Source organism: Selaginella moellendorffii, unplaced genomic scaffold (genome assembly GCF_000143415.4).
Source record: "Selaginella moellendorffii unplaced genomic scaffold, v1.0 SELMOscaffold_24, whole genome shotgun sequence".
NCBI classification, from domain to species: Eukaryota; Viridiplantae; Streptophyta; class Lycopodiopsida; order Selaginellales; family Selaginellaceae; genus Selaginella; species Selaginella moellendorffii.
In genome coordinates, this window is record NW_003314285.1 from 713,969 (window position 1) to 724,944 (window position 10,976).

The 10,976-nt window shown below is 40.1% G+C and overlaps 2 protein-coding genes across 3 annotated transcripts; both read left to right on the forward strand.

The window, feature by feature from the left end:
- The first annotated feature begins 979 nt into the window (after positions 1-979).
- On the forward strand, positions 980-2,589 carry LOC9658066 (glutamate--cysteine ligase, chloroplastic). 2 transcript variants are annotated; one of them, XM_024679359.1, is made up of 2 exons: positions 980-1,085; positions 1,149-2,589. In XM_024679359.1, exon 2 carries the CDS (start codon positions 1,195-1,197, stop codon positions 2,560-2,562), a length of 1,368 nt encoding a protein of 455 aa, XP_024535127.1. In that variant the 5' UTR covers positions 980-1,085; positions 1,149-1,194; the 3' UTR covers positions 2,563-2,589. The 2 variants fall into 2 exon arrangements, with proteins under 2 accessions (XP_024535127.1, XP_002974231.2); XM_002974185.2 differs by having other exon boundaries at positions 980-2,589.
- A 368-nt stretch (positions 2,590-2,957) lies between these two features.
- Positions 2,958-4,657, forward strand: LOC112347752 (pentatricopeptide repeat-containing protein At4g02750-like). The gene is made up of 3 exons (XM_024679103.1): positions 2,958-3,373; positions 3,467-4,362; positions 4,533-4,657. Exons 1-3 carry the CDS (start codon positions 2,958-2,960, stop codon positions 4,655-4,657), a joined length of 1,437 nt encoding a protein of 478 aa, XP_024534871.1.
- The last annotated feature ends 6,319 nt before the right edge of the window (positions 4,658-10,976 follow it).

Below are 10,976 nucleotides of genomic sequence, written 5' to 3' on the forward strand. Positions count from 1 at the left end.
TGCATCCACTCTTCCCACCCGTATTGCTCGACCACAAAACCTTCCACTTCATTGCAGACAGCACCATGTTGCAATCTTGCTCCAGCGTGAATTCGTAGTGGCCATTACCTGAAACAAGCTTCTCTCCAGCATAGAGGATGGATCCTTTTGCTCCTAGCTCTCCACTGGCCATGCACGAAACATAAACGTTACAGTCTTCGTTGTAACCAAGATATAAATCTGGATCAAAGTATGCCTCACTGCTACCAACTAGATGATTTTCAGTAGTAAAATTATGCATAGAGTTTAAAGGTGGGATAGGAAAATGGTACCACAAGGAATACTCTATGGCAACCACGCTCGATGTCGCAGATATATGACCATATTTGTAGATTTGGGCCTCCCTAACAATTTGCGAGGCCAGATAGTCGAAGGCTGGTCGTAGAGTTAACCCAGACACCATCATTGGGGATGGGCGAAGGCTGCAGCTACCATCAGACTCCCTTGTTAGCAAAGTAAGTTTTGAGAAACAATGGAGCCTACGATTCACGTCTATGCTGAAAATCCTTTTCCATGTTCTTGGAAAATAGTGTGCCTCTGGACGAACATCTTCATCAATGTGCTGGCGAATACGTGCTTCCAAGCTGTTTACTTGCTGTAGATCTGTCATGAAGTATGGACGGCTTCGTTCGAGAAAAATGACACATGTGACGCAAATGACGCATTGCCAAAGCAACGCTAACACCCTCAACATCAACATCTCTTTCGCTAACATATGAGATTTGAGGCTATATAACAACACGAGGCCCACCTTGTTCTTGTCTTCTTGTTGTGACTTTGTGCTTCTTCTTTTGTCAATAATCAAACTCGTTGTCGGTTAGACGAGACCCAGCAAGAAATGCAACGAGCTCTTTTGCTATTTTAAAATTTCCAGAGTATGCTATCCATGGCTCGACAAGTGGCATGACCATGCCAATCTCGTGGCGTTCCGTTGGAGCGCAGCTGATATGTTTTATCTTCGCAGATGGCTACCTGTGTTTCCACCGACCAGAGTGAGCGATTATTTGTAGTCTCCGCAACTCCAAAGAGTCAGTCCACTGCTAAAGGTGAGAAATGTCCGCTTTATCTTGCAATTTTAGCTCTCTCCATTATTCGATCATGCTCTCCAGATCTCCAGCACCGCTTTCGGGCGATTCCAATCGAAGCAGGAAAAAGATGAGAAGCAGCATTGTCGCCGCCGCTCCTGCCGCTGAAGACAGGATCACAAAAGCGGCTCCGTTGACCAAGCTCGACCTCGTCGACTACCTCGCCTCTGGTTGCAAGCCCAAATCACGCTGGAGAATCGGCACCGAGCACGAGAAGTTTGGATTCGATAAGAGCACGCTCAAGCCACTTGACTACCCCCAAATCTCTCAGCTATTCGAAGGACTCTGTGAAAGATTTAACTGGCAAAAAGAGATGGAGGGTGACAAGGTCACAGGTCTTAAGAAGGATGGACAGAGTATTTCCTTGGAACCTGGTGGTCAGCTGGAACTCAGTGGTGCTCCCCTCGAAACTCTCCACGCGACTTGTGCCGAGCTCAGCTCTCACCTCTACGAGGTGAAGGCCGTGAGTGAAGAAATGGGCGTGGGATTCTTTGGGATGGGCTTCCATCCAAAGTGGCCAGTTGAAGTATTCGACATGATGCCAAAGGGGAGGTTTCAGATCATGAGGAACTACTTGCCCAAAGTTGGGAAGTTTGGCCTTGACACCATGTTCCGGACGTGCACTGTCCAGGTAAATCTCGACTTTTCATCCGAGGAGGACATGGTTAAAAAGTTTAGAGTTAGCCTAGCCTTGCAACCGGTTGTCACGGCGATCTTTGCAAACTCGCCATTCACAGAGGGCGCACCGAATGGCTACTTAAGTTACCGGAGTTTGACGTACACGGACATGGACGGGGACAGGACCGGTGATCTTCCATTCGTTTTCGAAGACGGGTTTTCTTTCGAGAGGTACGTTGACTACGCTCTTGAAGTGCCCATGGTGTTCGTCTACAGGGACGGAAAGCACGTAGATTGTACTGGCCGATCTTTCAAAGACTTTCTCCTTGGGAGGCTACCCGAGCTTCCGGGAGAACTCCCAACGCTCAGCGACTGGGAGAATCACATCAACACCATCTATCCCGAGGTCCGGCTCAAGAAATACTTGGAGATGAGAGGGGCCGACGAGGGGCCGTGGAAGAGGCTGTGTGCTTTGCCGGCTTTGTGGGTGGGACTCTTATACGACGAAGAAGCTCTGGAGAGTGCTTATCAGTTGATCGAGGATTGGAGTCGGGCCGAGCGAGCGATGCTGAGGCGCGAAGCTCCAAAGCTGGGATTGAAGACACGGTTTAGGAACGGGACTTTGAAGGACGTAGCACAAGAAGTGTTGGAGCTGGCAAAGGAGGGACTGGAAAGAAGGGGTTACAATGAGGTGAAGTTTCTGGAAGGTGTTGCTGAGATTGTGGAAACGGGAGTGACTCCAGCGGAGAGGCTGCTAGAGTTGTACAATGGTAAGTGGAACAAGTGTGTGGATCCAATGTTCCACGCGCTAGAGTATTAAACAAAGCTTACAAAGCCATAGCTCTTTCCTCTCCTTGTAAAGTTTGAGAGTTTCCACAAACTGGAATGGGCGGTGGAGCTTTGGGCTTCAAAGAATGTGTTGAAATGCTCAAGTCCTCCCAGTCACCCACGGACGCAAAGAGCGCCCACGCCCGTGCATTGGACGCCGTACAGTATATGCCCGAATCGGGCACATATCTCTCGAACCTGGTCATCCAAATGTACGGCCGGTGCGGCAGCGTCCAAAATGCCCGCTGCGCCTTCGATTCCATGCCCGTTAAGAACGCCTTCTCGTGGAACCTCATGCTCGACGCGTGCATCAAGAACGGGTATCTCGAAGATGCGAGGAGAATCTTCGACGCCATGCCGGAGCGCGACATTGTCTCGTGGAACGCGATGCTCGCCGCATTTTCCTTGAGAGGGCAGCTTGGAGAAGCGAAGCTTTTGTTTGAAATCATGCCAGAGAAGGATATAGTTTCATGGAACTCGATTCTTGCGGCATTGGCAAAGTCTGTGCAGTTTAGTGCTGCTAGAGAATTGTTTGTTTCAATGCCCTTCTGGGATATCGTCTCTTGCAACACATTGCTAGGAATGTATGCCCAGAATGGACATTTTGTGGAAGCAAAGACTCTTTTTCACCAGATGAGGTATCCAGACATGGTGTCCTACAACACTATGCTCTTAGCATACTCTGAGAGCCGGAGCTACTTCGAGCTTCAGAGTTTGTTCTTACAAATGCCATCTTGGAACCAGGTCTCGTATAACACAATGCTGTCGGCATATGCGCAGAGCGAGAATCCAGAAGAATCGAAGTGGATTTTTGATTCCATGCCAGAGAGAAATTTAGTGTCGTGGAATGCCATGCTCGCTTCATATGCGCAAAACGGGCATCTTGAGTGCTCCAGGTCTTTGTTTGATTCCATGCCACAGCGGAATCTTATGTCGTGGAATGGACTGCTAGCAGCATATACTTCGAGCGAATGTTTGCAGGCAGCTAGATGCATTTTTTATTCCATGCCGGAACACAATATAAGCTCGTGGAATGCTTTACTCACTTCATGTAAGCTTGAGGAATGCACAATGGTTTTTGAAACTATGCAGGAAAGAGACTTAACGTCCTGTAATATAGTTATTTCAGCATATGCCCGAAATGGGCATATTTCAGAAGCTAGAACCTTGTTTAACAGCCTGCCAACATGGAATATGATATCTTGTACTACACTAATAGCAGCATATTCGAAGTATGGAGACATCACAGATGCCAAAGAGCTTTTTGATTGTATGCCAGAAAGAGATATAATAACATGGAACGCTATGCTGTCTGCATATTGCTTGGTAGGGCATCTTGAAGAAGCGAAGTGTTTGTTTGATCAAATGCCAGATAGAAACCTCGTAACATGGAATGCCATGTTGGCTGCTTTCGCTCAGCATGGACATTTTGAGGAAGCAAGACCTCTTTTTGGTGGCTTTGTTACCTCTAATGGCTTGCTAACAGCATATGCTTTGTCCGGACATATAGCGCAAGCAGAACAAATATTCTACAGTTTACCTGAAAGGAATTGTGTGTCTTGGACCGCAATGCTTACGGCATATGCTAAGAATGGGCAACCTGCAAAGGCCAGGAAACTCTTTCTTTGTATACCTGTAAAAAGCCTTACTACTTGGAATGCATTCCTTTCTCTAAGTGCCCACAATGGGCAAAGCTATCTTGTATTAAGACTGTTTAGAAAGATGGCCATGGACGGATTTAAGGCTGACAAAAATACAATCACAACTTTACTTCAAGCTTGTAGCAATACAGGTACTGTGAAATCTGGTATTAAATGTTTTCAGTCATCAATCTTAGACTATAGCCATGATCAACCCACACAACAACATTTTGGTTGCATTGTACATCTCTTTGGGAGATCTGGATACCTTAATGAAGCATATGAGCTGATTGAAAGTATGCCTTACATCCCTGATAAACAGAGTGGACCAGCTTTTTGGATGCTTGTAAACACCAAAAAAACATGAGCGCTGGCATTAGTGCTGCCAAACACTTCAAAACGAAGTGCCTGGATTCCACATATGTTCTTCTTACAGGAGCTATTTAGCACAGTACATAATCAATTTAGAATCTTTAATATAATATTAGTCTTACTCAGACCAAGGTCCTTAAGCAATATTATTTATAGGAGGTGGTCTGAAAAGAGGTGGTTGAACACCACTTACATCTTAGTCCCATTTTTCAAAGACTAGGCCATTTGTCCATGAGTAGTCATCCTCGATCCTTCTCAAGTCCATCTCGGACTTCATCTTGGACTCCACCTCAGACTCCTTCTTGGGTCTATTTCAGACTTCATCTTGGGCTCCATCTCTGATCTATCTTGGACTTCATCTCAGACTCCATCTTAAGTCCATCTCAGACTCTATCTCGGACTCCATCCCAAACTCCATTTTGGGTCCATCTCGGGTCCATCTCAAACACCATCTTATGTCTATCTCGGGTCCATTTTGGACTTAAGTCCATCTTGGGTCCATCTTAGACTCCTTTTTGGACTCTATCTCTAACTCCTTTTTGGACTCAATTTCGGGCTCCTTCTCGGACTCTATCTCGGGTTCATCTCAGACTCTTCCATGTGTCACGTGTTAGTTCTTTTGTCCCTTTTTTTTAGAGACTCACTTATTGCTCGTTTCATGCTCATTCCTCGAATACTTCATTGGGAGTTCCACTCCCACTCTCGACTTTTCGAGTTGAAGCTTTTAATTCAAATGTGTTACCTTCATTTAGCTTTTGCTTCAGCCACTACCACATGGCACCCTTTCGGCTCTAATTGGGGTTTAGGGATTTGTGTCTCACATCATAAGCACTATAGTTCATTTCCCTTCTGGGAGGGAGTTGCTTTTGATCATTCCTTTAGATGCCCTTTTTTAGCACTACCTGAGTCTGTGCTCACTCCCACCCAAGGCTATTAACCCCCAGTCCCAATTTCAACTTAATTTGGAAGCATTACTGGAGAGTTCCTTTAAAACTAGGTTTTAGACCTATACTTTTGGGGCCCTCGCTCTCCTCCCCTCCCCCCCCACCCCGTCCCCTCCAAGAGATGATTGTTTTTGCGTGCATTAAAGATGGTCTTAACCTTATATTCCTACTCCCCTTGGATAACTTTGGGTGAAGGTCTCACTTAGTCCTTGTGAAGTGAGTCCTCAAAGTATGACTTGAGTAAAGTCACATAGAATATATAGTGTATTTTCTTTATCTTTTAGAGAAGTTGAAGGCGGTAAGCCACTTTACCAATTTGAGTCTTAATTTCATAAGGCTATGCAAATCTACTTAAGGAACCCAAGATCAATTCCAAGAATACTTGTATTTACCTTTGGGTAAACTTCTAGCTGATCCCACTTAGTAACTTTAGGTTCTTGGTGTTCAGTCACACCTTCTCTTGAAGTTGAAATTCTACGTTTCGGCATTTTTGGTTTGTATATTTAGTTTGTCTTTATTGAGCCCATTCCAAGGAATCCCTCATTAGATTCTAAATGTTAAATATTTTTGCCGTGAATGCCTCCACTATAAGTAACTTTCCATAATACTCAACCATGCCAAATTTTATAGGACCTTTAATAACTTGCCCATTGATGACTTCCCATATACTCACCCTGATACTCAAATGTGGTGAATTGTTATAACACATTTCCACAAGTCCTAAATGATTTACCTAATCAATCTGGTCTTTAGAGACATAGTATCGCAAATAATCCTCCAGCTGTATATTTACCTTTTTTATTTGTCCATCTGTCAAGAAGTATTATTATTATCATACTTGACTCAATACTCAATATATGTTTGTGGGTAATAGGTTGTGTTAAATTTTAGTTTGGTGCAATATTGCTTTAGAAGACTTCTCCAAAACCTAATAGTGAAAATCTTATTTTAAAATGAGATAATTTCTTCTGGCCTTCCCTACACTCGAATCACTTATTTAAAGAATAGCTTTGCTACACTTTCTACATCCACTTCCATTATGGTGGGTATAAAATGTGCCATTTTAAAAAACAAATCTACCACCACAAATATTGCATTATACCCCTCATTTGGGGGGAGGGGTATAAAGGGCTCTATTGCATCTCACAAGAGGTCTATTATGACACTTTTTTAAGACTATTTTTTTTAGTTCCCCTTGTGGAATATACACTTTTGTCTATTTAGAAATGAGTCCATTGTGTTCCACATAATTCATTTTCTTTTCACTAAGTAGCTCACATTTTTGGTGGGCATACTACGCCTCTTAGTTCCTCAACAACATTTCTTATGCTAGACCATTATCCCCATATATTATCCACATATCATCCTAAAAAGTTGTTGTTAGCTTGGATATTGCCAACTTTAAGCTTGTTTTTCAACTTAAAGCATTTGCCACGGTATTACTCTTCCCAGGTTTATATAGAATCTTGCAATTGAACTCAACTAAAGCATTAGCCCACTAACCCTATTTTCCTTAGAGGTCGAGTTGTGACAAAAAGTGTTTCATTGCCACATTATCTATTTATATTTTAAAATTAAAGTAGTGTTACCACTCTATGAGCACATTGACCATTGCAAACAATTCTTGGCAGTATTATAACCTTAGGTCAATTTTTGAGAAGTATTTTTTTTTTCCCAACTTATCGAATATGTCCTTAATCCTTGATAAAGGGTACTTATTCTTTTTTGTATACTTGTTGAACAACAAATAGTCTATGCACATGCATATAGAGGTATCTTTCTTTTTAAAAAGTAACATTAGTGCCTCATATAACAACTTGCTTAATCTAATATACCTTTTATTAACTAACTTCTCAAGTTGGCATTTGAGCTTTTTGAATATATTTTATCAATCAGGCAAGGGTAATCCCACTAGTAATTCCTCTGATATGGTATCTCGAAATTAGTCAAACACCTATTAAATCACTGAAGGTACTTCTTTTGTTCCCATCTTTTTGTCACTCACCACTGAAAGTAAGCATAAAAATGTTACTTTGGTTCATTTAGTGAGTTGCTATTTTGTGGATACCAGATTTAAGTAGGAGCCTTTGGCTTTACATTGCCCTACCGTTAGATTCTGGGCCTCCACCATGGATTGTTTTCTTTAGGCATTTGCCACTACCATTAGGTTTCTACCTTATCTATGCAAGGTGACCATAAACCAATTGAATTAATCCATCCCGAAAATCACGTTAAATCCCGTTATGTCTAAAACAGTGAAATTTATATCCACTTTCCAAGTCCTTACTTCAACTCTTGTTTGTCGAAGTACCTTATTGGTGCTTTAGCTACCTTAAATAAACTCTATAGTCCTTGGTTCTCTCAACCACTACACCATTAATTTGGTTTGCCAAATTATATCTATAGCCACAAAATTATCTGAAACACCTATGTCAATAAAGATTTCAATAAAGTTATCTTTAAACTTCCTTCAAAGGGCTAATAGATGTTGCAAACAACTCTTTACAAAATTTGCTCATGTAATGAATAACTTTGTATTAGAGATTGGATCATAGACGTTAATTTGGACTTTACCTAACTTAAATAGCCATATTGACTGTGTCCTTCTTTAGGTAGGGATATTCTTTTGAGAAGTGTCCTACTTCACCATAATTGTAGCATACATTATTTCCCATACTACTAGTAGATTTGGTTTTCTTATCAGTGGGTTTATTCTTTTTCGCTTGACTCCCCCACATATTTGCTCTCTGGCCACTAAATTTGCTTTTCTAAAACCCTGATAACTTATTTTTAGAGAAACTCTTTCTGAATTTCTTTTTGCTATATGTCCCTCTTGGTTTGGCTCTTTTGTTAAATATGGACCCTGACTATATTGTGTTCCCTTTTTGCAAATTATCATTAAAATGCACCTTAATAATTGTATTTAATGCTTCATTGTAGGTAGTTAGGTTCCACTGAGCCCAAGTCTATAAGCCCCATATGAAGGCATGGAATGCATGTCACCTATATCTATAACAAGGATCTTCTTAATCATAAATACATTTACATACTTTTGAATGGTTTCTATCTACTTCAGTTTACTTAATTAATCCCTTAGGTGCAAAGTAGCATTCATCACTTCCCAAGTGGCCACTAGTCCTTCATTAGCCTCTCTTGTTCTTCACTAAGACTTAATATTATTTGTTAAATATGGTTTTGCACATAAAACCTTTTTAGAGCTTGGTAACCATGACAGTCAAAAGTAATCCTCCATATCGTAAAATAAATCTTCCACCACCTTATAGTCATTCACTCCCTTGAAAACCGGTGGGGGCTTTGGTTTGTAATTGGGTATTGTTTAAAGGATTAATTTTATTTTGGTTTATTTAACTTTGTTCGGTTTTGCCTTAGTCTTTATCAAAGGGTTTATACATTCTACATTACTAACATCTATAATTTTTTCTTTAGCTTGCATATGAGGGTCTTTAATGGGTATTGGTTTATGCAAATTGTCCTTCTAAAGCATACAATTGAGCTTTGGACAACCAAACCTCATGTAAGCTCCTAAATTTGGTCTTCCCGAGATGTCACTCAACCTAGTGCTACCAAAGGCACTTAATCCCAAATATCTTAAGACTCTTAACTAATTGAAAAAAAGGGTGTACTCTTGTTCATGAACCTTTTCTCTTTATATTTGAATTCTATGGATTGTTTTTTAAGTCATTCTTTTTTATTGCTTACACCTTACCATTAAACTCTTGTTTGGAAATTTCTTCACTAGAGTGTTCCTTATGTAAAGATTCCTTATCCATAACTTTTTATTTAACCAAAGGCTCCATCTTTGGAGGAGGTTCTATCTCTAATGCCTTGCCTTAGCCATCTTTTAGCAATCCATTTATATCTTTTGCTAGAATTAAGGAAAAGACTCTAATACTAAATTGTAAGTTACAAATTTTTACTTTTCATTTTGCCAACTTACCTTGTCTATCCGACCACCTCTGCATTAGCTTTAGTTAAATTCTCTTGCCAAGTTTTCACCTATTATATTAGCTCCTACTTTGTCCTACTTGGATTCAACTACTCACTACATAAATAATGAGGTATTAGCCATCCCTTCATGGATTCCAAATTTTTTTTTCAATCCCCTTCTTTGGGTTAGATTGGATTTAATGTTCAACTACACTCCTTATAGGCACAAGTAGCTAAGAATACAAAGCCTCTAGATTTTTAAGTTCTTTAAGTACAATAAGACTTGATCATAAAACCTTGTAAATCCCAAGCCTTAAATACATCTCTTGCTTTGGGACCATAAGGGGAACACTGTGGCTTAACAGTCTGATATGGATACCCTTACTCCCCCACTCTCATCCTAAAGGGAAGGCTCAAGCCCTTAAAAAGGAGTGAGGACTAATGAGCCGTATGGATTTAGTCTCGGACTTAGTTTTGAATCCGATTTTAGATCTTGGACTCGATCTCGAATCTGATCTTGAATCTTGGACTCGGCCTCGAACTTGTTCTTGGGCTCCATCTTGAACTCGGTCCTTGGACTTGATCTTGAACTCAGTCTCGGACTTGGTCTTGCACTCGATCTTGGAGTTAGTTTCAGACTCGATCTTGGACTTCGTCTTTGATAATTTTTTTTACATTTTAATCATGATTTTTGAGATCTTTTAGCTTACAAAATCTGGGGGAGTTAGTTCCTTATATAACTATGCCCAGTCCAGCTAGCAAACAAAGGACTTTGAGAGGTTATTCGTAAGATCAAAACGACCTCTATCAAAGTATACACAATAAATTTTTCTTTCTTGACTTTGCATTTAGTCCAAGTGCTCTATATTTATAATTTTATTATAAACACTTAATGATGATTTCATCAATTGGGATTTTATACTTTCTTGTGGCATTCTTCTTCAATGAGCACAATGTCCAATAGGTGAACGGTTGACAAATCTCTTTTAAAATTATTGTACAAGACTAAGTTGATAGAAGTGAACACATTTGGGACTTTTTGCAACATCTCTTTCAATGTTGTTTTTATTTCAAGATCTTTATCAATCTTGGTCTTCCTTGGTTTGAGCTAATGAACCTGATAGTGAATTAGAAGTGGCGTGATGTTAAATAAACAATTTTCCCTTCTTTAAATCTTTTTATTTTTCTTCTTCAATCCATTCTTCTCATAATAGTTAAATTAGTAATTTATGAAGGAGATAAATTTTTTAAGGTATGTTATATTTCTAATAGTTAAAATTAATAAGATCTAACTTATAATATTTAGGGTATAATTGAGAGTACTAAGAAGAAAATAGTATAAGCTTGATCTTATTAGTTTTAACTATTAAAAATATAGTATTAGTCTTTAATAAAATATGGAAAAATACTGATATCATGATATAGCATTGAGAGCTCATGACAATCTTAAATGTAAACTCCACTTTGTTATATAAAACTTTATATGGTGAATCATTAATTGA

Coding starts and splice junctions, on each gene's coding strand:
- LOC9658066 (XM_002974185.2), top strand. CDS start 1,093: ATGTCCGCTTTATCTTGCAATTTTAGCTCTCTCCATTATTCGATCATG.
- LOC112347752 (XM_024679103.1), top strand. CDS start 2,958: ATGCTCGCCGCATTTTCCTTGAGAGGGCAGCTTGGAGAAGCGAAGCTT. Junction 3,374..3,466: donor GAGAATCCAGAAGAATCGAA/GTGGATTTTTGA, acceptor TGAGTGCTCCAG/GTCTTTGTTTGATTCCATGC. Junction 4,363..4,532: donor TCAAGCTTGTAGCAATACAG/GTACTGTGAAAT, acceptor CCTGATAAACAG/AGTGGACCAGCTTTTTGGAT.